This window comes from Ovis canadensis, chromosome 11, assembly GCF_042477335.2.
Source record: "Ovis canadensis isolate MfBH-ARS-UI-01 breed Bighorn chromosome 11, ARS-UI_OviCan_v2, whole genome shotgun sequence".
Classification (NCBI taxonomy): Eukaryota; Metazoa; Chordata; class Mammalia; order Artiodactyla; family Bovidae; genus Ovis; species Ovis canadensis.
In genome coordinates, this window is record NC_091255.1 from 37,383,319 (window position 1) to 37,409,898 (window position 26,580).

General features: G+C 44.0%; 1 protein-coding gene and 1 non-coding gene across 3 annotated transcripts in view; one reads left to right on the forward strand and one right to left on the reverse strand.

Moving 5' to 3' along the window:
- USP43 (ubiquitin specific peptidase 43) overlaps positions 1-26,580 on the forward strand; it is a 48,742-nt gene that overhangs the window by 1,300 nt on the left and 20,862 nt on the right. For both annotated transcript variants that reach the window (XM_069603527.1, XM_069603528.1), the window contains exons 2-8: positions 8,008-8,139; positions 13,821-13,924; positions 19,114-19,206; positions 21,360-21,495; positions 23,269-23,404; positions 25,467-25,602; positions 26,018-26,129. In XM_069603527.1, coding sequence (XP_069459628.1) covers positions 8,008-8,139; positions 13,821-13,924; positions 19,114-19,206; positions 21,360-21,495; positions 23,269-23,404; positions 25,467-25,602; positions 26,018-26,129 — 849 coding nt within the window. The remainder of the gene's footprint in view (positions 1-8,007; positions 8,140-13,820; positions 13,925-19,113; positions 19,207-21,359; positions 21,496-23,268; positions 23,405-25,466; positions 25,603-26,017; positions 26,130-26,580) is intronic.
- TRNAW-CCA (transfer RNA tryptophan (anticodon CCA)) lies at positions 21,070-21,141 on the reverse strand. The gene has a single exon. It is a non-coding gene; the product is annotated as a tRNA-Trp (tRNA).

Sequence of the window (26,580 nt, forward strand, 5' to 3'; positions counted from 1 at the left end):
GACGGAGTGGATCTGCTACATCAGAGATGGCATCCTTTTGTTTAGTCTGAATCAAATCCCCTAAGATGCATTAGCATGGGTTTGTATCCTTTTTCCCTGGGGTCATCTACTTGCTGGGGATGCTGCAGGGTCAAGAGACTTTGGAAGTTCTGTGTATCACTGCAGGATTAAAACCCAGCGTTTGTTTGGGTCCCAGTTGGATGAAAGAGTCCTGATAATTGATGCACATGGCTGGCTTCCTGCTAAAACAACAACAACAGCAACAAGCCAAACAAAACCCACAGTTCTGGGCAGAGAGCTGAAGCTCCCTGAAGACTAGGGATTGTTGTTCTTGGGGGAGGGGGAAGTTGTCAGTGTTCATTCCACAAGCATCACCACTCTTGGAGTTTCAGCCGAGAAAGCAATCCTTGCCATGTGACCCACAAGGGTGCCAACCCTCACCTTCCTCTCTTCTGCTTCCACTAGGGAAGCACTGTTCTGCAGGTGTCAGGGAGTCAAATGGGTGTCAGTAATAGCTCTTTTGGCAGCATTCACTTTTTAAATGTGAGAGGCAGTGTCCTATGGTGGTGAAGGATAGCACCTCTGTGACCTTGAGCACGTTACTAAAAGTTCAATAGTGCCTCATCTTTCCTCATCTGTAAAATGGGACTCTAGCAGTACTTACCTTATTACAGGGATGTTGTGATGATAAAATGAGTTAATTATATTAATACCTCCTCACCTGCAGAGACCAAGAGGAAGGAGGGAGGTAAGCTCTGTGTACCTTTTCTCTTGGTCTTTGCATTCTCATCCAGTGACTGCAGCCATGGAGAGGCAGGAGTAATTGAAAAGTCTTCTGAATTAGTAATCTGTGACTCACCAGGATTTCCTATGTCTCTTCTGCCTCAAATCCCTAGAGCCAAGAAACTCCTTGTGAGTCTTGGGGGAACTGAAAGATAATCAAACTGTTAATTTGTTAATAAAGGTGATATGGTCCAAATTTTCTTGCGACTTTTCAGACTTTTCCTTGGAGACAGTGGAGGAGTCCAGAACAGGGGCTTTTAAACCTTGTGAATTGAAATCTAGGTGGGCTCCTCTGATTTTCCAGATGAGGAAACATTCGTTCATTCAACAAATTTTGTGTCCAGACACTATACAAAGAGCATGGAACATGCGTGGGGGGATGAATGCAAATCCTGGGAGCTTATGGTCCAGCGGGAGAGATGGAGATAAGTGAAGTAATCCCATGGGCCCATGATTAGAACTGATGACAAGAACTACAAAATATAGATGTTCTCTGGCAATTCTGTTACGTGAAAGTGTGAGTCGCTCAGTGGTAGTCTACTCTTTGCGACCCCATGGACTATAGCCCACTAGGCTCCTCTATCCACGGAATTCTGCAGGCAAGAACACTGGAGTGGGTAGCCATTTCCTTCTCCAGGGGATCCTCCTGACCCAGGGATCAAACGTGACAGATTCTTTACAATCTGAGGCAATTATGCTAGAAGGATGTGATTGTTCCGGGGAGGTGGGGTGAGGAGGCGGGGCAGCGAGGCTTCCCAGGAGTGTGAATCTTCGAGCTGAGTTTTGAGGGATGAAGGGTCAACTAAGGACAAAGGAGGGTGGGAAAAAGTGCATTATAGTCCGTGAGACTGAAACTGCCAGTCACTGAGTGGAGTGGGGCTGGACAGGATAAATGCTTGGTAAAATGAATTGGTGGTGGTGGTGTCGTCACTAAGTCATGTCTTGCTACCCCGTGGACTATAGCCAGCCAGGCTCCTCTGTCCATGAAAGCCTATGTGGCCCGGAGGAGGGGCTGGAGAATTGGCTGGGGACAAGCCACAGAAGGTGGTACAAAGGAGTTTGGTCTTTAAGAGGGATTATTAGCTTTGGACTGAGAAAGAGAGGGAGTTGAGAAGCCAGCATGCTGGAGTGTGTGACCCCAGCCCAGGTACACAAATGGGACGGGTTTGTGGGGGTCACCCTCCTCAGGCCCTGAATCACCCAGCCTCCCACAGACAGTAGGACCACTGTTTGTTTTAACAGCAAATGAATAAATACATTAAAAAAAACCCTGTTCCAAAATACTTTGATTTCTTGATGATGTAATTAAATATGTATAACCAAAAAAAATGAAAAATGCTAAAATGTGTTAAAAAAAAGACCTGGAATTCCACCCTCTAGAGATAACCATCATTAGTGTGTTGATGTGTTTCAAATCATGTACAAACAATTGGAAATTCTAGTTTTGTATCCTGCTGTTTTCATGTAAGTATTAACTCAAGACTTTCTCCTGGTCATTAAAATGTTCTATGAAACAGTTTTTATTAATAATGATTGTATACTATTTCACTAAATGATCCAATTGCTAGGGAGACATTTTTATACTGTACAATTTTCCAACTATCATGCTGCATTGAAAATTCTTATATTTAAATCATTGTCCTCAGCTCTAATAATTTCCATACGCTTAATTCCTTGAATGAAATGACATGGTCAAAGCAAAGATGACTGTTTTGTTCTTTTTCTTGTTTCTTGCTTTTTAAATCAACTTTTTGAGGTATAAATTATGTACAATGAAATGCACCCATTTTAAAAAATTGAGTTATGTGTGAGATACAACCCTGTGTAGGGTATATATTGATAATATGTTGATCTGGTACGTTTGTATTACTGTATGATTGCCAGTAGTAGCATTGATTAATACCTCCATCTCATCATGTAATTGTATTTCTTCTAGTGCTGGGAACATTTAAGGTTTAGTCTGTAGTGACTTTAGTATTTATAGAACAGTTCTGTTGTCTATAATCACTGTATAGGTACATTTCATTGTATTGTACTTTGCGGAGACTGTGTTCTTTACAAATTGAAGGTCTGTGGCAACCCTGTGTGGGGCAAGTCTGTCAGTGTCCTTTTTCCAACAGTATTTCTTCACTTTGTGTCTCTGCGTCGCATTTTGGTAATTTTCACAGTATTTCCAACTGTTTCATTTTTACCATATTTGTTATGATGATCTGTGATCAGTGATCTTTGGTGTTACTATTGTCATTGTTTTGGGGGTGCTGTGAATTGCACCCATATAAGATGACTTCCCTGGTGGCTCAGACGGTAAAGCATCTGTCTACAATGCAGGAGACCTGGGTTCGAGCCCTGGGTTGGGAAGATCCCCTGGAGAAGGAAATGGCAATCCACTCCAGTACTATTGCCTGGAAAATTCCATGGACAGAGGAGCCTGGTAGGCCCCAGTCTATGGGGTCGCAAAGAGTCGGACACAACCGAGCAACTTCACTTCACTAAGATGAACTTAATCAATAAATGTGTGTGTTCTGACCACTCCACCAGCTGTCCATTCCACCCATCTCTCTCTCCTTGGGCCTCCCTCTTCCCTGAGACACACAACATTGAAATTAGGCCAGTGAATAACCCTGCAGTGACCTCTAAGAGTTCAAGTGACAGGAAAAATCAATCCAAGCGCAGATGTCAGTCACTGTTGTCTTATTTTAAGACATTGCCACAGCCATCCTAGGCTTCAGCAGCCATCACCCTGACCAGTCAGCAGCCATCAACATCAAGGCCAGACTTTTCACCAGTAGCAGATTTAAGACTCACTGAAGGCTCAGATGATGGTTAGCATTTTTTAGCAATAAATTTTTAAGAAAATTAAGATCTATATGTTGTTTTTTAGACATAATATTATTGTACGTTGTAATATTGTATTATTAAGAAACCACAGAAGAGTGTAAATATCACTTTTGTATGCACTGAGAAACCAAAAACTTCACGTGACATGCTTTATTGAAATATTTGCTTTATTATGGTGGTCTGGAACTGAACCCACCATACCTGATGTCTGCTTGTACCATGTACTAGTCTCCAGGACTTAAATAGCTACTGGTTACAAGTATGTACCTTATACAACATCTCTCCCATCCCTCTACCTTCAGCCCCTCATAACCACTATTTTCTGCTTTTCAATTTTGATATTTTTAGGTTTCACATAAAAAGGTGTTATACACTGTTTTTCTCTTTTTATTTCACTCAGCGTAATGTCCTCATGGTCCATCCATGTTGCCGCAAATGGCAAAATTTCTTCTCAGGGCTGAGTAAAAATTTTAAGTAGCATCTGATGAGTTTTGACGTCTGTATAAATCATCTTCACAATTTTAAGTGTTTATTGCTTTTTAGTTTTTATATCAACTTTATTGGGCTTGATTATTTTTAGTGCCCGCATTGACAAATTTCCAAAAATGATATCAAGTTGTAGATACCCCAGCAATACATGTTTTCCTGGGTATTAAATATTCTCTCATTAATATATTGAACAAATAGAAATAGCAACTTGTTTTTAACTTTTGTCTGTTTGAAGTGTTGGATCTTTCTACGCTTTTTCACTATGAATGGTTATAAGACTGCTCCTGGAATTGTCTGTTCACGTGGTTTGTCTAAACATTCTGCCTTGGTCGTAATGTTCTTTTTTCTCATTTCTTTAAATTCTTTAACTCTTGTCATATTTGCTGCAAATATTTCCTCCAAGCGCAGTCCTTCTTCTACCTACAGAAAGTTTTAGATTTATTTGTTTCATACCTTTTGATAAACATTCTATGTTATGTACTTCTGATTTTTCTATGGCTATTTAAGGATTTCAGCCATCTGGAATTTATCTTAGCTTATGTGTTTTAGGATCAATTTTAGACCAACAATTTTAGAAATGCAGTATGCCTCAAGTGATATACCAGAGGCATTGCTTTTTTTTTTAAAAGCAGTATCCCCAGTATTTCAGATTAACAATAACTTGTTAGTCAAAATGTATCCCCAGTATTGCCTGGGGCATATGAATACTTCCACCATAAACATTACTCATTGTTTTTTTTTTTTAAAAAAAGGATACCTTCATCACTTGTCTGTTTTGGAAGTTCTGGACAAAACAGTAAGACATGAAATGGAAACAGGATAAAAAAAAAAATTCAACTCTTTTTTTTTTTTTCCCAGAAGGAAAACTACTGAATGGTTCAGGGAATCCATGTTTTAGAATTATCACTGTCACTAATGGGGTTAGGTACTAAATAGTCAAAAGCAAGACCCTTTTAGAAACATAAAAATGAGATTTCATTCCTAAAAACCAGAAATAAGAAATACCTAGGAATACTGCTTAAACATGTTGTAAGTTATCAGTGATGAGAGGGAGAAACACACACATGGGTAAGAACTGTGCCATATTGCAGAGTAGAAATACCAGATGTTGCCATTCATCCCTCCCATGTTAGGATATGGCTTTAATGCAGTTAGGGAGGGTTTAGGGTAGGGGCCTGACCTTACCAGCAGGGTTGTGGGAAGAAGGGTCTGTCCTGTCCTGCAGGCAGTGGGTGGGCAGGGGGAGCTGCTGTGGGCCCAACTTCCCTCTAGGTGGGTATCGTCATCTGGGTCGACAGGAATTTGGACTCAACCGTGGGAATGGGACTCTGGAAGGCGCAGTCAGGAACCCAGAATCAGAACTCTTGACTGATGTGGGTGTGAGAGGGAACCAGAAAGAGGACCCTGACATTAAAACAAAGAGCTGATTTTAGAGATTTCCAGTTGGGGGTTGCTGGCTGCTCCCCCAGAAGGGAATGTTGGTACGAAGGATACGGGTTTGAGGGTGACTAGGGGTACAGTTGCCAGGCAAAATATATGATGCCCAGCTCCATCTGAATTTCAGATTAACAATAACTTGTTAGTCAAAATGTATCCCTAGTATTGCCTGGGGCATATGAATACTTCTACCACAAACATTACTCATTGTTTATCACTTATTCATGCTTCTTTTTATTTGCTTATTGGGCAGCCCTGCTTGTGTGTGTGTGGGGAAGGAGGAGGGGGTCAAAGCGCAGAGAAATCTAGACCTTCCAATGCACCCAAGCTGCTGCTGCTGGCTAGTGTGCTTCAAATAATAAAAACTCAGAACCAGCATTTCAGTTAATCAAATCTTGAATTTTGCTTCAGCTCATCCTAAAGTTGCCTTTAAATCCCAAAGGAAGATTTAAAAGGAAAAAAAGCCCAGGCCCTTTCATTAGGGCTTCCCAGGTGGCTCAGTGGTAAAAAATTTGCCTGCCAGTGCAGGTGATGCAAGAGATGTGGGTTCAATCCCTGGGTTGGGAAGATCCTCTGGAGAAGGAAATTACAACCCATTCATTCCAGTATTGCCTGGGAAATCCCATGGACAGAGGAGCCTGGTGGGCGACAGTCCATGGGGTCGCAAGGAGCTAGACACGACTGAGCACACGGCACACCTTTGGTTTGATTGGACATGGTGAGATCGGCTGGGTCCACAGCTTTGCTCACATTGCTCCCTTGGATGGGCATGAGCAGAGCACAGCCCTGCAGGGAGCATATACAAGATGTGCCCTGTACACAGACAAGGGTGGTTGCTTACACTCAAATGCTCATGCTTGCGCAAAGAAGACCCTGGAAGGATGCTTAAGAAAATATTCAGAGTGTTGTCTTCCTTTTGGTGAGGGGCACCCAGGCAAGGGAAGACTTTTCATTGCTGTTCTTTTTATATTTTGAATTCTTTATTTAAAAAGGTGGGTGCATATATTACCCTTTGAAATAAAATTTTTAAAAGCTGCAACCTGTGTTTACCCAGAAAATGACAAAGTTGCCCCATCCTTTAATGGGACAAAGTGAAGGGCGTGGGAATATGAGTGCCGAGAGGACAGGAAGGCTTGTCTGCCCTGTTCCCCGTTGGAACCCCAGGCCCTAGACTAGTGCCTGGCCTGTGGTAGGCACTCAACAAACATTTATTAAAGGGATGGATAAAGGATTGGCTTACACATTTTGTGGTCTAACCACAGAAGTTCGGATTTCTCAAATTCCATTCATTTTAGGAAGAGGCAGTGAAGGAACCACAGGCATGGTATTTAAGGAATTCCACTTCACTGGGTCATGTGGTCATTCTCAAAGAGGAGAGCTGATTGGGAACGAAGGAAACCACTGCTGAGAGAGCAGGGCCAGAAGCTGTCCACCTGTGGGATGAGCAGAGAGAGCTCAGAAATAGACAAATGGGGGCAGGGGAGCGTGGGCCCCAGCACTGCAAGGGCCAGAGCTTCAGGGAAGAGAGATAATCATGTGTATCAAAACATTCTACCACATGATCCAGCAATCCCACTCCTGGGTATATTTCCAGAAAAAAATGAGAACGATAGTTTGAAAAAATACACTCACCTGTTTGTTCACAGCAGCACTATTTACAACAGCCAAGACATAGCAGTAAACTAAGTGCCCATCGACAGACAATTGGATTAAGAAGATATGGGGACTTCCCTGGTGGTCCAGTGGCTGAGATTCCCCACCCCCAATGCAGGTGGCCCAGGTTTGATCCCTGGTCAGGGAACTAGATTGCATATGCTCCAACTGAGACCCCACATGTCCCAGTGAAGACTGGCATGATAAAATAAGGAAATAAAAGAAGATGTAATAGAAACAGACAACGGAATATTGCTCAGCCAAGAAAACAACAGAATGAAATACTGCCATTTGCAGCAACAGGGATGGACCTGGAGAATATTATGCTTAGTAAAATAAGTCTGACAAAAAAAATACTATGTGATATTACTTACGTGTCAGTGAGCTTCCTTGGTGGCTTAGACGGTAAAGAATCTGCCTGCAATGTAGGAGACCTGGGTTCCATCCCCAAGTCGGGAAGACCCCCTGGAGAAGGGGATGGCAACCCACTCCAGGATTCTTGCCTGGAGAATTCCATGGAAAGAGAAGCCTGGTGGGCTACAGTCCATGGGGTCGCAAAGAGTTGGACACAACTGAGCGGGCTTCTTGAAATACAAAGACAAATACTATATGATATCACTTATATGTGGAATCTAAAAAGTTATACAAATGAATCTATATACAGAGCAGAAATGTATAGGACAAGGAACTCTACTCAATACCCTATAATGACCTATATGGGAAAAGAACCTTCCAAAGGGTGGAGATGTATGTATTTGGCTGTTGGAAAGGCCACATTGCCCCTCTGGTTTTTCTCTGTTCCTTCAGAATGCAGTCTCCAAGTATGGCGCTCAGTTCCAAGGCAATGCCCAGCACGACGCCCTGGAGTTCCTGCTCTGGTTGTTGGATCGCGTGCACGAGGACTTGGAGGGTTCCTCCCGAGGGCCGGGGTCCGACAAGGTCAGTCACCCTCGAAAAACACATTGTGTTCAATTTTAGTTTTTTCCCTTGAACATTTACTCAACTCCTCAAAACTAAATCTTGAAATTCAGCTCCGTAGATTTTTGTGTATTCTGGCTGCTGCTCACACGGTATCATTCCCTGTGCCTTCCTTTTTGCCCCCGTTTGTTTTAGATCAGATGTTTCCTCCCATTGCTGTTCCTCATCCTCTCTAATCCCAGTGGTTCGGTGAATAGGGTTTCTGTTTGGTTTAAAGTTCAAAAAAAAAAAAAAATTTCCTTTTTGTCAGTATCCTATGCCTTAGTGGCACAGTGAGGCCGTTGGTGGTATTGCTTATTATTTTCAAATGCTACCAATTTAGCTCTGCTTTCTCAGTTACTTATCCTGCAGAGTGATTCCCAATCATTTTTCTCAAGACACAGGATGGATGATCTTTTCATGTGTGCCCTCAGCATTCCCAGATTTGGATGAAACCTCAAACCTTTGGGAGTAAGAAAGCCCTATGATCATTTGTAATAGCCACAGTCAGTTGATACATCAGTTATACTCTATGGGCTTTGCTATATAAAGATCAATATTGGGTTCTATCCTTTTATCTCTCACTTAAGGAAGGAAAAGTGAGTAAATTTATTATACCATGAGTGAGCAAAGTTATCAAAACAATGTCCGTGAATAATCCATTGTAATTTAAAAACTGTTTTGCAAGCCTTGGTAATGAATCAGTCGCACATTACTTTTGATGTATCTCAAAACTGATCCAGATCAAGAACCAGCTACAAGAACTGCTTTACTTGTTTTGTTTGTTTGTTTTATGTCTGGACCATTTTTTCCCATCCCTCTTGTCAATCAATTAAAAAGCCCTTTGTAAGTGTTTCTATCTTTCACCTGTTAGTCTCCCATCTTTACGCTACCTGCTCGGAGACTATTATTGTAGGGTAATAAAGATTGGATGCTAAAATGTGACACAAATGGGCCTATCCACGAAACAGAAACAGACTCCCAGACATGAGAACAAGCTGCTGGTTGCCAAGGCGGGTGGGGAGGAAGGATGGATTGGGAGTTTGGGATTAGCAGAAGGATAAACAAGGTCCTACTGTATAACACAAAAAAACTATATTCAGTATCCTGTGATAAACCATGAGGGAAAAGAATACAATAAAGAATGTTTGTGTCTGTGTGTGTGTGTGTGTATATATATATATATATATATATATATATGTAACTGAATCATTTTGCTGTGCAGTAGAAATTAACATTGTAAATAAACTATAGTAAAATGAATAAATAAATGAGAGAGAGATTGAATGGCAGTCAGTTTTGTAGGGTGAATGAATCTAAATAGCTAGCATGCAGTGTGGTGACTATAATACTGTATACTGTATTGAGTGTTAGAACTCTGCTAGGAGTAGATGTTAGGTCCTCTCACCATACACACGAAAAGGTAACTATGTGAGGAGATGGATATGTTTATTGGTTTGACTGAAGTAATTATTTCACTACCTTGGTGTGTATCAAATCAGCATGCTGCACTCCTTAAATACATAAAATGTTTATTTGAAAATAAAATGGCTCAAGATGCCAAGTCACTTTTTTCCTTTAACTTGTCTGCACAGCCAATTGTTGTCTCTGTTTCTTTTTCTTTTAAAATGACAAGTTGCAGCTTTAAGGAGAGCATCACCATGTATATCTTGAAGAAACTCTTTTAAACCAGAGTATAATGTAGAAGCGAAGAGCTTGACAGAGCTGCAGAAAGAGTTCTTATGTCTGAGACAGCAGGTTGCCAAATGCATGGGACGGGGAAGATAGTGATTGTAGCCTGTTCTGTACTTTTCAGAGCATATCTTGAAGTGTTATACACAGTATGAATAGCTACAGTCATTTGTGGAGTGTTACAAGAGTTATTATCCCCATTTGGCATAAGGTAAATCAAGAATCAGACAGGCTGTGTAACCTTCCTGAAGCAGCACAGCTTAAGAAGTGACAGAGTCAGGATTCAAGTCCAAGGGGAGTCTAGCTTGAAAGCCTGTTTTCTTATTTTGAAAAGAACCATCCTGGGGCTTCCCTGGCAGTCAAGTGGTTTAGACTCTGTGCTTCCACTTCAAGGGGCACGGGTTTGATCCCTGGTCAGGGAATTAAGATTCTGCAAGCCATGTGGCCAAACAAGAAAAAAAAGAAAAGGCTTCTTGTCTCATTTTCCCCCTCCTCCTCCCCACTCCCTGCCTATGCCAGGCAGCACTTCCTACCTGGCAAGTAAGAGGGATAAATAGCCTTCCCAGTTACCTTTCGATCCTTCTCTTTCGTCCTTTGGTGGCAGGAAAAGCATCCCATAGAGGTGGGGGAGAGCACAGAGAGGGTAAGTAACTTGCCCCAAGTCACACAGCAAGCCAGTAGAAGAGCCAGGATGCAAAGCTAGAAAATTCAACTCTTAGAACAGGGCTTCTTAGCCTCAGCCTGTCTTTAAGATGACAGTGAGTTTATTTAAGTCACTAATCTGTTACAGTTTCAAAACCCTCGTGAAAGTAGCCCTAACTGGTCTTCCACTTTCCAGTGTGCCCCACTACTCTATGTTCTTCATGCCGCAGCCGGAGGGATCTTTTCAGGAAGGAAATAAGGTCACATCACCCTCCTGCTTTAACTCCCTAGGCAGCTCCCTGTTGCATTTACAACAGAAGCCAGACTCCTATACAGCTGATGGGGCCCTAATTGGCTGACCCACCAACATCTCTGCCTGGTGTCTGCCCTTCACTCATGATTCTCAGTCACGCTGGCTGCTTTCTGTTCCTTTAATGGCCAAGGGTGTCAAGAAGGCACCCACGACCCAACAAGACCGTGGCTGGCTGTTGGCCAGAGAGAGGAGCTTGCCCTGCTCTTCATCTGACCTGATTGAGGCCAGGAAAGATCTTTTTCTCTGTCTGGAGTCAAAGCTCCTCCTGAAACTTGCTCTCAGAAAATCGGGCTGCCTGCAGAGGGCTGGCTGTGAATGCTTCAAGGTAGAAGAGCAGAGCTGTTGGACTATTTGGCACAAACTTCATTTTCGCTTTCCAAGAAGGAAAGAGACTGTCCCCTGTGTACCTCTGAACAATTTTTCTTTCTGAGGCTATTTCTGTTTCAAACATATGAAAGCCATATAGCTCAATTTATTTGAAACCAGAATAGGAAACATGAGGACCACTTTCTTCTCTGTTAATGTAACAATAAATGTTTTCATCTGGTGAATAGGGCATCTTTTTACAGTCTGTGGACAATGTGACACCGGCAATATTTTGGGCAGTTTATCTTACTGAAAATGCCACTCTTGCAGGATTAAGAAAGGGATGGAGGCTGGGGAGAGGACCAGGAACCTAACATCTATTAAGCACCTTCTATGTGCCAGGCAGGATACCCTCGTCTCTTTTTATTTAAATGATGACTCCCTGAGCTGACGTAATACTCCTCTCCCTTTTAGGTGTGGAACAAGCCTCGGGGAGATAGTCAGGATCACTCAGCTGACAGGGTAACCCCAGCCTGGTCTGACCTGCCTGATAGACCATGCTTTGTGAGTGACCCTCCATTGCCTCTCACCCCAGCCTCATTTGGACTTTTCTCTTTATATCCCCATCCTTGGACGGTCCTGTCTGCAGCCGCTCCCAACGCTGCCTTATCATCTTTTTTAGTTGTTTTTTTTTTAATGTGGACCATTTTCAAAGTATTGCTTCTGTTTTAGTTATTTTGGCCATGAGGCATGTGGGATCTTAGCTCCCCAACCAGGGATCGAATCCAAACCCCCTACATTGGAAGGTCTTAACCACCAGCCTGTCAGGGAAGTCCCACTGCCCTATCATCCTGATGGAGAAGCAGCCTGGGTCATTGTGAAGTCTTTGGTGTGAGGAAAGGCAGCCAATCAGCCAACTCAAACAACAAAAGGATTAGTTGGAAGGCCAAGGGCAGGTGTGAAGAATGGAAATGAAGGCTGAAGACCAGGCTGGGAACCTTCTTGAGCCAGACAGCTCTGGGTGTGGGGGGGGTGTCAGTGGCAGGAACGGCTCAATCCTCTGGCCTGGGCACTTCTGCCGGAGTCTCAGTTTGCGGCCTGTGGATCAGCCTGCCTGTGATCGACACGCAGAGCAGGGACATCTCATCCATCCTGCTTGGATCACGTGCCAGTCTCTTTGGTGAGGGAGGAAAGGATCCCCGATGAAAGAGCCTTGCCCCCTCCCCTCGGACTGAATTCAACGTTCCCAAAGTGAGGGCTACTCTCAGTGAAAAGGAGACAGTCCTGGGCAGCCCCAAATGCCCGCGTCCGCTCTGCATCCACAGTCTCTCTCTCTCCTCTGAGCCCTTCATTACTTGTCCTTCGGTGTCTCTGCCTGGAACTTGGCTTGCTCTCCCCTCCCCCAACTTCCCCTTTCTCCTGTTGCCATTCCCTCTTCTGTTAATGGGCTTCCTTGGTGGCTCAGTGGTAAAACATTTGCCTGCCAATGCAGGAGACGAGGGTTCAATCCCTAGATCGGGAAGATCCCCTCGAGAAGGAAATGGCAGCCCCCCCCAGTATTCTTGCCTGGGAAATCCCATGGACAGAGGAGCCTGGCAGGTTACAGTCCATGGGGTCTCAAAGAATCGGACACCCCAAGCACGCACACACTTCTGTTACTGGATCAGGGGTTCTCCAGGCACCAGATCAGAAGCTTGGAATTTACCCTGTGTACCGCTTCCTCTGTCTCCTCCCCTCCCCCATCAGCTGCTCAGTTATGAGCTGTGCACACAGGGTGTCACACAAGGTGTCTTGATTAAGTCCCTCCCTCCTTTTTATTTTTTAAGTATCTGCTTATTTATTTGGCTTCACCGGATCTTGCAGCATGTGGAATCTTTTATTTATTTATTTTTTTTGTGGAATCTTTTAGTTGTGGTATATGGGGTCTAGTTCCCTGACCAGGGATCGAACCCAGGTGTCCTGCATCGGGAGCTCAGAGTCTTAGCCATTGGACCACCAGGGAAGTCCCTGATTTTGGATGTCTGGTCTTGAAATCTACAAGAGGACACATTTATATTGTTTCAAGCCACTCATTTGTGGCCATTTATTATAGCTGCAATGGGACACTCATATGTATGGGAATTCAGAGAAGGATATAGTAGGACAGAGTGTGGTGGGAGGAGGCTGACGCATTCATTATTCTGAGATGCAAACCTGTTTTGTCTGAGAAAGATGATGTTTACGTGAAGAATGGCTCGCTGGAAAATATGTTCAGGAGCGGTTTAGGAGGTGGGAGATGGTCAGATTTGGTGTGGGTGTGTTTGAAGTGATGACAGCCCATCCAAGTGAAATGTACAGGAAACATTTAGACACAGGGTTCCTAGAAAGCATGGGGGTAAAGAATGGGTTTGTTAATCCAGAAGTAATGGTTGGGGCTGGGGTAATACGTGTGAGTGTTCACCAAGGATCATGCTCTTTCAACACACACACACACACACACATATTACCTCTGTCTCTTTCCTTTCTCTGTCACTCTCTCAGGGAACTGGGGAGGTCCAGGGATTGAAGGAGCAGTAGATTATGGTAAGCAACATGGAAAGCCTGGTTCTGCAGGTCTAGTCCCCGAAAGGGATGCTGTGGACCCAGGAGGAGGTGGAGTCTTGTTGGTCTGGATGCAGTGGAGTGATGGGAGGCATGGCTAATTTTGTCTCCTCCCCTCATTTCTTTGCAGCTTCAATCTGAAGCCAGGAAGGCCTCTGAGAACCTTCTGTCGCCATCCGCTCCGCTTTCTGTGGGCCAAAGCTTTGTGCAAAGCCACTTCCAAGCACAATACAGGTAAGAATGGAGCATGTTTAAAATGGGTTGCCTAAAGCTTCAGCAAACTTGTTTGCTGGTAACCAGCCTCACATTGCCAGGTTTACCCTGAGATTGTAAAACAACAGAAACCATAAGCTCCCTTGTCTCCCCCGTTATTAATCACAGTTAGGCACCTACTCCTGTTGTTTCCAACCTTCAGTATTTCTTTCCTTTCTTGCTGGCTCCTGGGCCTCCCATCCCACTTGAAGGAGGGGTATTGGTGAAGTTGGTTCTGTAAAATATGAAAGTGAAGGCCTAGGATCTCCCCAGGCTATTGCTGAGAAGTGGATGAGATCTTTCTGGTTTGTTCTTTATTACCAGAGAGCTGAGTTTAACACATTATTTGGGGTTCTAGATTTGCCAGCATAATGAAGGATATAAAAAATATAAACTTAGATAGACTCTGCAAGGCCCCCTTCTAGGTGCTGAGACTTGAGCTGTGAACACACCCCAGCCACTGTTCTTATTAAGTAACATTGTATTGGGGGTTTGTTGTTCAGACACTAAGTTGTGTCCAACTCTTTGCAACCTGCATGGACTGTAGCACCCCAGGTTCCTTTGTCCTCCACTCTCTCCTGGAGTTTGCTCAAATTCATGTCCATTGAGTCAGTGATGCTACCTAACCATCTTGTCCTCTGTCACCCCCTCTCCTGCCCTCAATCTTTCCCAACATCAAGGTCTTCTCTAAAGAGTCAGCTCTTTGCATCAGGTGGCCAAAGTGTTGGAGCTTCAGCTTCAGTATCAGTCCTTCCAGTGAATATTCAGGGTTGATTTCCTTTAGAATTGACTGGTTGGATCTCCTTGCAGTCCAAGGGACTTTCAAGAGTCTTCTCTAGCATCACAGTTCGAAAGCAGGTATCGGGGGAAGTGTTAGATGGTATACATATGTGCCTGCTAAGTCACTTCAGTTGGGTCCGACTCCATGTGATCCTTGGACTGTAGCTGGCCAGGCTCCTCTGTTCATGGGATTCTTCAGGCAAGAATACTGAAGTGGGTTGCCATGTCCTTCTCTAGGGGATCTTCCCAACCCAGGGATCAAACCCACGTCTCTTACGTGTCCTGCATTGGCAGGCAGGTTCTTTACCACTAGCGCCACCTGGGAAGGGACTTAACACACACGTAATATGCAACAAGGAGTGAAATGATAACGTGGGAGTTTGGGGAGGCAGCCGACCTTAAATAAGGTGACCAGGTGAGGCTTATTTTCAGGGGGGACATTCGAACTGTGAGCTGAGTGACAAGAAGCTGGCCATTCAGATACTTGGGGACAGGGTATTCCAGGCAGAAAAAGCAGCAAAGGGTCTGGGGTGGAAGTGATACAAGTTCAAGGAAGAGAGAACTGCCAAGTAGTGAAGGGTGGGGAGAGGCGAGGCTGGAGATGGATGGGCATCTGGTAGCGTGGGTTGTTTGTAGCCTGAGGGCCATAGGAGACCACTCGAAGTTTAAGGCAGCCTGTGGTCTAATTATCCGTTTAAGCAATTGGCTGGTTGGGACTTCCCTGGCTGTCCAGTGGTTAAGAATCTGAGCTTCCATTGTACTTGGCATGAGTTTGATCCCTGATAGGGGATCTGATCCCACTTGCTGTGGCCTGCGGCCAAAAAACAAAGAAAGAAAGAAAAGAAACTAGTTGTTTTGGTGATGAAGGGAGGCAGCACTGGGAGCTGGAATAGCAGCTGATGTGCTATGCTCCCAGTGGGAGAATGATGGAGACTGGCAGTGATGGAGATGGAGGGAAAGGGTGGGTAGATGGGGAACAGGTTTGGCAGGTAGAGTCAGCAGGACTTGCCAGTGGGTTGAAGAGTAAGAGTGGGAGGGACCAAGGGAACTGTGAACATCTAGGGTGACTCCTGGGTTTTTACATAGTTGTATAACTGGCAGGTGCTTTGAAGGAAAAATTGGGGGAGTTTTGAAGTGCATGTTATGAGTGTAAAAGAGGAAAAAATCTCTTGTTTCCCTTTACATTACTTTTCTTTTTTTTCTTTTCTTTTTGGCCCCGCCCCCGCAGCATGTGGGATCTTAGCCTAGCTGAATCCTAATGTGGAGCTAGCACGTGGAGTTGAAAGTCCTCGTCCTGCGCTGGGTTCCTCTGACAACCAGTCCCCATCCTGTGGTCTTAGCATAAATTCAGGTGTGGTCGTAAGGGGTTTTTTATGAATAGCAAAAGATGCTCATTTTACCTTTATTTCTGCGCTCATCACTTAGGAAATTCCAACGGTTTCAGGAGCTCTGTGCCAGGAATATACATACTTTTCAACATAAATATATATTTCTTATTATAAATCACAGTGTCACAAGGTAAAAAGGTGAGTCAGGGACAGATTCCTGAAGAAGTGACATTTGAGCTGATGTGATACTAAGGACTGTAAGCACCCTTTGGGCTGACTGCTGTAGAAGGGTGAGTGAGAAGCGAGATATTCATGCTAAAAAAAAAAGGATTGGTGACAGCTAAAAATAGCTGCTTTCTGCCTTCTGGTCCAGAGTAAAGAAAAAAAATATCGTTAGGGACATCCATCTAGGTTAGGGCTTTTGAGGTCTGAGCAGTGGTTTTCTGCAGCCATCAGTGGGTGCCAGTTCCAGGCTGGAATCCCTGGGTGTGGTCCTTGCTGATCTGGACCCTCTTCAGTCTCTTTTCCTGGGGAGGATGCCCTCTGGTATCAGTCTTCTTTGTGAAACCAAAAGCTGGAAGTGCTATTATGGGTTAGTGCAGAGGTCCCCTGCTCACTGAGATTCTCCCTATATCTCCCCTTGCTGTCCCCTTTTTAGGGGGCTGAGGTTTTGCCTTTGGCTGGAGGAGGGAAGGGAGAATAGTATTAGGGTGCTGGAGGTTGTAGGCTAGAGCAGGGGTCCCGCAACCTCCGGGATCTAATCCCTGATGATCTGAGATGAAGCTGATGTAATAAGAATAGAAATAAAGTGCACAGTGAGTGTAATGCTCTTGAATCATTCTCAAACCATCCCTCCTCTACCCCTTTCCCTTGGAAAAATTGTCTTCCACAAAATTGGTCCCTGGTGCCAAAAACGTCCAGGACCGCTGGACTGGAGGACGAATAATTGGTTATTCTATACAATTATTATCATGGCTTGAAAACATCTGCAAGTTTAATAGCCAAGGATTGTTGCTATGTTGGAGTTTTGGCTAGAGGAGGCAGTGTGTGTGTGTGTGTGTGTGTGTGTGTGTGTGTGTGTGTGTGTGTATGTTCCTCTCTCCACGGCATTCATAGCTTTTGTTCACAGAAATCCTAATCTGGTTCCCATTACAGGTGGCATTCCCTTTTAGGCAGAGTACGTTTTAGAAGTGTTTTTCAGATCGCAGATTTGGAGAGGTGACATCTTGCTTGTGCATTGTCTTAATTACCATTGCCGGTGTGAACATCCATCTCACCAGCCAGTGAGCAGGTGAAGCTGGCTGGGTGGGAGGTGTTAGATGGATATTCACTGGCAGTGAGAGGCCAGGGTGTGAAACGAGCAGTGTCGTTTCGGGGCATTTGTAACCCATGGAGAGCAGACAGCAGTTCTGAGTTCCAGCGGCAGATGAGAGGCTGGTTTTGGAACAGAAGCAATTGGACAGAGAGGATGAATAGCTTGGGGAAAATGGGCAAGTGAACCGTGAAGGGCGTTGGGGTGATTTTCTGTCCTTTCTCCTGTGAGTGCCTCGGAGATGGTAGGATAGGACTGTGATACACTGGAGGGGATGGCAAGGACGAAAGGACCCCTCTAGGCCACATCCGAGGTGTAGCTGGAGCCTCGTAACCTCTGGAGTTTTCTGTGAAAGTGATGCTACCCTCTCCCCCTGATCTGGTCATACTCATCATCCTCATTTCTCATCCTTTGAGGAACAGGTGCCTCTCACGTCCTCTCTCTGGTTTATTATGAAAACAATATGCTTTCTTTATTCTTTAAATACAAAATTAGGTCGTTCTATATTTTTGCCAAACTATACATCTCTTGCTCCCTGCCAGAGATTCACGGCTCCATCTAAAGGTCGTGTCCCTGGATTGGTTGACTAGGGTGCATCTGCAAGAAAAATTCAGCCTTGCTTAGTTTTAGTAGATTTTTTTAAAAATGAGTAAGTCAAAGAACAACATGCCGTCTCATTGGTCCGCCTAAATGTGAAATGGGTTTGGAAAGTTGCCAATGACAAAGGACATCTTTCAGGTCTGTGTTATGGCACAGTATGTGACGGGTGAGGTTGGGAGGAGGGAGGAAGAGAAACAGGGTGGCAGACGAGTGCCCACAAATATCAGGGCCCCCTGCTGGCTGGTACTCTATGCCTGGTGCATCCTTTTTACTACAGCATTGCCATGGTTTTCCCAAAGGGAAATTCACCAGAGGCAGAGAGTGATTGAACATTAAATACACCAGTCTGTACTCTGGCCTGTTTTTTTCTTTTTTTAAGATTTATTTATTTATTTGGTTGTGCTAGGTCTTAGTTGCAGCACGTGGCATATAGTTCCCTGACCAGAGATTGAACACAGGCCCACCCTCCTGCATCGGGAGCAGAGTCTTAGCCTTTGGAACACCAGGGAAACCCCCACACATATGATTAAACTTTTTCCTTTTTAAGAAATTGAATTGAGAGCCACATAACATAAAATTAAGCATTTTAAAGCTGTAGTTCGGCAGCATGTACACCCATTATGTTGTGTAGCCACTGATTTTTTTTCTAGTTCGTAACCATTTTCATCACTCCCAAAAGAAAACCTGGTACTCATGAAGCAGCCACTCCCCAGGTCTCCCTCCTCTCATCACCTGGCAACCACCAATCTGCATTCTCTCCCTGTGGCTTTACTCACTCTGGTATTTCATATACATGGAATCATAAATTATGTAGCCTCTGGTGTCTGGCTTCTTTTACTCACATGATGTTATCAAGGTTCATTTATATAGCAAGTGTGAGGACCTCAGGACTGAATAATAATCCATTGCGTGTTTGTAACACATTCTGTTTACCCATTTATCCATTGATGGACACATGAGTTGTATCCACCCTTTGGCTATTGTGAATAACATTGTCTGAACCTTTGTGCACAAAGATCTGAATACCTGTCTTCAATTCTTTGTGGTATGGCCCTAGCAGAGGAATTGCAATGGTGGCTCTAACTCTTTGAGGAACTGCCCAACTGTTCAAGTTGCAATTCAACTTTAATGTGTATCCTCCACCTTCACAGATCTTCCTTGACCTGTCCTCACTGCCTGAAACAGAGCAACACCTTCGACCCTTTCCTGTGCGTGTCCCTGCCCATCCCTCTGCGCCAGACAAGGTACGTGAGTATCATGCTGGTGAACTTGGTATGTGAGCATCATGCTGGTAAACTTGACATCCATCCTTTGGAATCTCTGGGCCCTGCAGCTGCAAAGTTATCTTTTGCTTCTCAGCCAAGCCTTGCTTCTTGGGGACATCCAATGACCTAATGGGATGATTAACGTGAAAGGTTACTGAGTTCCTTCTTTGGCTGCAGAAGGAATTATAAACATGCTTTTGTTTATCAGCCCCATTGCCTGGCTTCCATCTTTGGCCTATTTAGAAGCTGGCATGGGCCAGTTGGTACCACTCAAACAGACAGAGGTGAACCAGAGAAAACTTGTCATCCTCTGTTTTCCCCAGCTTTATTTCTAAATCCTTTTTCCTCTTGGGGAAGGTGTAGGAAAAGGTTTATTTAAGGGGCAAAGGAAATGGAAAGGAGTTGTTGGGAGATACGAGAAAAAAAGAAAAGAGGCAGGATTAGGTAGGAGACATGATGAAGTTTGGCTCTGCAAAAAGAAGCACGTAGTACAAGCATCCCAGAAGCCCAGGTCTTGGCAGGGACTGTTAAGGCCACCGCCAAGCATATGGAAGCTTAGTGAATTCCTATATGGGGCCTTTCTTCCCTGGGTTCCCCCGCTTTGCAAAATCTTTTCTCTTGCCTCCTGTCTGTTGTTATCTTCCATCTTTAGGATGTGGTGAAGACTGATGGCTTTATATATCCTTTCCTGGCAACTGAACCCCCCTTCCTGCTCTGAATTCCTGTTCTGCTGATTGTCAATGCCATAAATATATTAATAACTGACTTATCCTATCATCATATGATGGCTGCTGATAGATGATATGAGCTATGATTCCTGGCCAGATACAGCATTGCACCATGGTTAGGACCACTGACTCTGGGGCCAGACTGCAGGGGTTCAAGTCCCAGCTCTGCTAATTATTCGTATGGATTAAATTATTACTGTAGTAGAGAGCAGGAGAAGCAGGAGTTGGAGGGGTAGGCCTTGGTGTGCTGCTGGGTGTAGGAGACAGTGGAACTAGAGAGAGTCCAGAGAAGTTGGGGAGCAAAAGGGCTATATACTCCATCACAAGGGAGAAAGAACTTCAGGGGAAAAAGGGGAGCCTTGTCAGTAGTGTTGAGTTGTCCTGGAGGGAGAAGCTTGACTGCTCTACTTTTCAGACTTCAAAGTTTCTTTTTGCTTTAGAATATCTACTTAGCAAATAGAATCTTGAGACCATAGATCGGAACAGATGGTCCCTGACTTAACGATGGTTCTATGTACAATATGTTGATTTTACAATGGTATGAAAGTGATGTGCATTCAGTAGGAACTGTACTTTGCATTTTGAATTTTGATCTTTTCCCAGCCAAGCAATGTGAGGTATGGTCCTCTCTGGGCAGGGCAGCACCACAGCTCCCAGTCCAGCCTGGTGATCACAAGGGTAAACAACCACACACTTAAAACCGCTGGTTTTCACCTTCAGCACAGCATTCAGTAAATTACAGGGGCAATTCAAAACTTTATTATCACGGAGGCGCTATGTTAGCTGATTTTGCCCAACTGTGGGCAAATGTAAGTGTTCTGAGAATGTTTAAGGTGGGGAGGGCTAAGCTATGATATTTGATAGGTTAGGTGTATTAAATGCATTTTCGACTTAAGATACTTCAAGTTACAATGACGTAATCCCATCGTAAGTTGAGGAAGACCTTGGTGTGATTCTTGATCAAATATCTTTTATTTATGTGACGTGAAGTCACTCAGTCGTCATGTCCAACTCTTTGCGACTCTGTGGACTGTAGCCTACCAGGCTTCTCCATCCATGGGATTCTCCAGGCAAGAATACTGGAGTGGGTTGCCATTTCCTTCTCTAGGGGATCTTCCCGACCCAGGGATCGAACCTGGGTCTCCTGCATTGGAGGCAGACGCCTTAACCTCTGAGCCACCAGGGAAGCCCATCTTTTATTTATAAGTCGCTGGAAAAGTACATGCTACTGAGACCCTTGGGGAATTGGCTCTCCGCTGCCACCTGGTGACAACGTGCTTAAAGGGCAATGACCTGACCAGGAAGCAAAGATTTGCCCAAGTGCTAAACCTGCTCTAGTGTCAGTGATGTTGGTGACAGCCCATGTCTGTCCTTAAAGGATGTGGCCTCCTTCCTCTTTTCCAGATTCTTGAGTGTCACCTTGGTCTTCCCCTCCAAGAGCCAGCGGTTCTTGCGCGTTGGCCTGGCCGTGCCGATCCTGAGCACGGTGGCAGCCCTGAGGAAGATGGTTGCAGAGGAAGGCGGCGTGTCTCCAGAGGAGGTGTGATGGGGGAGCTGGGCATGGGATGAGGGATGCTAACCGCACCAGCTCTCTAGGCTATTTAGGCTAATTTTTGGCTCTCAGTGACTCCAATGTGACTCATGAGTTACTGTTTGATTAATAGTTCCTGGTGTCTGTGATGACTGGGCCCAGACTGCTCCCTGCTTTTTCACGGAATAACCCGGAAAGGAAATCACCTTTGTCTTCCAAAAAGGTGACAATGATGACGATCATCATCCTTTCAACAATAGCTGACTCTCAATAGTGCTGATTAAGTGCTAAGCACCACTCTGTGAACTTTATAGCTAATTTGCTCCCCACCGTCATCCTGTGAGGCAGATATTACAGTTATCCTCATTTTACCAGTGGGCTCTGGGCAAGTGTGACACAAGGTCAGTGACTGGGCCAGGATTTGAATGCAGATAGTGGTTTCAGAACCTGAGCCACTATTCTATATTTTCAGTCCTGAGAATATAAACCAGGAGAAGAACTTGGGATGAGTACATGAGAGAGGGGATTTGGGGACAGTGGGATGGGTATGCTCTACTTTTTTTTTTTTAAGTGTCTTGGTAAAGAGTTTGGATTCACTGTGACTTTGGTGGACAGGCCCATAATAGGGTCCCCCAGGAAAGGACAGGATAGAAGGAATGGTGCTGAAAAGCAACAAGAGAAGGGCTCAAAATGGGGTTCTAATTGTGATTCAGTCCCTTTCTAGTTTTTGGACCTTGAACAAGTAATCAGTCCCCTATTTCTTTAGTTTTTTTTTTTTTTTTTAAATTGAGAAATGTTTTTTGCCACACTGTGCAGCATGTGGGATCTTAGTTTTCCTGACCAGGGCTCATACCCATGCCTCCTGTCTTGGGAGCACAGAGCCTTAACCACTAGACCTCCAGGGAAGTTCTGATCCTCTGTTTCTTTAACCGTAAAATGGAAATTTTATACTTCCATTGGTGTAAAATTGGTGACTTGGTGACCTCATGAGATTTTTTTTCTAATTAAGGAATATTTTTAACCTTTTCGTTACAGAAGGGAAGGGATATAAGGAAGTGTCCATCTTAAGGTTATAACTTAACTTGTTGAGTTTTTACATGTGTGTACATCTGTGTAACCACCATGATAACAGAACCTTTCTGTCACTCCAGTGGGCTCCTTCCTGCTTCTACCCAATCAATTCTTCTGACTTTTCTCACTATTTTAATAAAGATCTCAGCTGAAGGAAAAGATGTGTGTCTGCATGCTCAGTTGTTGATTCTTTCCACCCTTCAGGGGACAGAGTTGGATCTGGGGGCAGCCAGGACCCTCAAAACAGTCGTCACCCATCTCTTCCACTACAAGACCAGCCTTTTCCGCTCACCTCAGTGTTCCATGAAAATATTTTCCATGTATGGTACAATGTGAAAAAAGTTGGCAGTGCTATTTAGAAGTTTTTAAAGTGGAGATCGGTTAGTGGGAAACACTCTCAATGTTTGTTTGTCTGAAGTAGGCTTCCTTTTAGGCGCATTCTGTCAGGATAGTTTAGCTGGGTATAACACTTTAGCTTTTCAATTTTGTTCTCCCCACTCTGCCTTTGGCACTTTGATATTCTATTGCTGCAGTTGAGATCCAAGTCTGTGTTAGTCTGACTGTTGCACCTAGTGTTTTATTAATAAAAATAAGTAACCACTTGGAAGGAAAATGTAAAAGAGAGGTTTCAGGCAACTGGTCACTTTTAGACTGCTTCTCTGTTAAGTTCCCTTTGAGAAACAAAAGGGAAAATGATCCTTTTCATTCTAGGTGATCTTGGTTGAACTGTACCCCAGTGGGCTCCAGCGGTCTTTCTTTGATGAAGAGGACCTGAATACTATTGCAGAAGGAGATAATGTCTACGCCTTCCACGCTCCCCCATCACCGGGGCAGGAGATGCTCTCAGGTACAGTAGTGCTGTTCAAAATTTTATTTGGATATTATGAATTATAGGTTTGAGAGAAAACCTTTTGGGTGCTAAGGCATAAAACATACAGTTTTAGTACTTGGAAATATCAGGTTTATTTTCTCTGATTTTTTTTTTACAGATGATTCATTATTAAAAATCAATCAACTAATACAGGAATTCTCAAAACCTTAGTATCAGAATCATCTGGAGAGCTTGTTTAAGCAGATTTCTGAACCCTACCCACAGGGCTTTTGACTTTTGAAGGTCAGGGGTGGGGCCTGAGAAATTACTTGTCTGGTAAGCTCTGGTGATAATGGTTCTGCAGCCACATTTTGAGAACCACTATTCAGAATGGGACTTCCCTTGTGGCTCAGACAGTAAAGCATCTGCCTACAATGCAGGAGACCTGGGTTTGATCCCTGGGTCAGGAAGATCCTCTGGAGAAGGAAATGGCAACCCACTCCAGTACTCCTGCCTGGAAAATCCCATGGATGGAGGAGCCTGGTAGGCTACAGTTCATAGGGTCGCAAAGAGTCAGACACAACTGAGCAACTCACTTTCATTCAGAATGGATGCTGGAGTAATCTTTGTCTTCAGGAGTCTCATGGTTCAAGGTCAGTGCTTGAAGTAAAACTGTTATAGCAACCTAGATGTGCATCAACAGATGAATGGATAAAGAAGTTGTTGTATACATACACAATGGAATATTACTCAGCCATAAAAAGGAACACATTTGAGTTAGTTCTAATGAGGTGGATGAACCTAAAACCTAGTATACAGAGTGAAGTAAGTCAGAAAGAGAAAGATAAATATCATATTCTAATGCATATATACATAATCTAGAAAAATGGTACGGAAGAATTTATTTACAGGACAACAGTGAAGAAACAGACATAGAGAATAGACTTATGGGCATGGGGAGAGGGGAGGAGAGAGTGAGATATATGGACAGGGTAATATGAAAACATACATTACCATATGTAAAATAAATAGTCCACGGGAATTTGCTGTATGGCTCAGGAAGCTGAAACAGGGGCTCTGTATCAACCTAGAGGGGTGGGATGGGGAAGGAGATGGGAGGGAGGTCCAGAAGGGAGGAGATATATTTATATATGGCTGATTCATGTTGAGTTGAAGTTTGACAGAAAATAACAAAAATCTGTAAAGCAATTATCCTTCAATAAAAAATAAATTAATAAAAAAACCTTATAAACTGGAGTAGTAGATGGTCAAATAGGTTATTAAATGACATATTGTTAACAGTCTCACTTCCCTATGTTTACTTTTCCTAAACTTTGGATAGGCAAAGATGGTCAGTTTCTGACAGCCTTTCATTGTAGGTCAGTATACATTTTGGTCCAATTAACCAGTCAAGAAGACTCATATTAGAGCACCTTGTTCTGCAGATACATTCTCTGCCCCAGGCTGTATCCTTGGCCAGCTTAAGTGGCAGACTGGCTGTGGGAACCAAGTATCTGTAGTCACTCTGAGTCACTGGAGAGACTCTGGGTGTGGAACCTGGAATAAAACATTGATAGGCCCTGATTACATGGTAACTCAGTGAAAGAAGCCCTCGTTTCAAATTTAATCACAGGTCACACATCTGTGCCTTAAAAGTAAAATTTCAGAGCTGATTGGAAATTGAGGATGGTCCAATTCTTCTACTTTCTCAATGACAGAGATTTTTGCATTCCCTCTGTGCTTCTTATGTTGGCTTTCTAAGAGAGCAGAAACCCTACAGCTCTCTGACCAAAGCATACAAGCAACCAAAATCATTTTGGTGTATTTTTCAGATTGGCTTTGAAAAGTGTTGATTAAAATCTCTATATTTTAAAGGTGGCTGAACACAGCAGCAAGTTCACTACCGTGTAGATCCTCTTCTTGCACCAGGTGTCCAGTGGCACACGTGCCATGAACTTTAACACTGCTTTCCCTGAAGCCCTCCAGCGTCTCCCATGGGTGGTTAATAGATGCTCAAAGATAAGAGGGGCTAAAAGCCAGCGTTCTGACCCAGCACAGTAGCTCCTTTAAGAACGCAAATGTAATTCTTGATCTTCAGCTCGTCCGTCTGGTCTACTGGTCTCCCCACGCTTGGCAGCCCGTGAGGGTCAGCGATTATCCCTGCCCATCCACAATGAGACCACGGTGCTAATCCTCTTCTGTAATTTGGTGGGCTCGGGGCAGCAGGCCAGCAGGTATGTTTAACTTTGTCTTTTTTTCGCATGATTTCTGCAGTGTGTCAACATGTACTTGGAATTTGGGCTGGAATAATTCTAATTTGATAAAGATTAAATATCCATTCTTAAGGTTGATCCACAGGGAGTAGGGTGGAAGGTGCTTGCTGATCAAGAAGATCAGAAGTAATGGCCCTCAGCAGATGGCTAACACCATCCTTAACAATTAAGTATCAGAGGTTTTTCTATTGGCTTTAGGAACAATGATAACAGCTCTCATCACTATTTTTAAGTTTGTTTTTTTTTTTAATTGGCTGTGGTGCATGGTATATGGGATCCAATTGAGTGAAGCCAATGAGTAGAGTCAACACTGTTGACGCTTGGGTATTGTTGGTTTTTGTTTTGCTGAAATAACCTCGTGTACTTGGATTTCCAGGTTTGGGCCTCCTTTCTTGGTAAGGGAAGACAGAGCCATCTCATGGATCCAGCTCCAGCAGTGCATTCTCAGCAAAGTCCGATACCTCATGAAGAGTGAGGTCCCCATACAGGTCAGTGTGTGTGTGTGTGTGTGTGTGTGTGTGTGTGGGTGTGTGTGTGGTATGTATGTGTGTGTGGGGGGGTAGGAATTTGGGGGTAGCTCAAGAGAGACAAGAATTTGGCATCAATGACAGCATTCACATTGTCATATCAAACTTTAATTTTTATGCAAGAAAAATCACCATTTTATGACCTGTGCTGTTCCTCTTTGTCACATTACCAAAGACCTTTCATAGATGGAGCTTTTGCTTGTTGAATCTTTTGAAACACTATTGGGTCCTTCCCTGGTGATTCAGTGTCTAGGAGTCCGTTCTCCCAATGCAGGGGGCAACAGGTTCTATCCCTGGTCAGGGAACTAGATCCTACATGCCACAACTAACTGTTACCATGCTGGAGCTGAAGATCTAGCATGCCACAACCAGGAGAAAAGATCCCAGAGTTGAGACCCAGTGCAGCCAAACA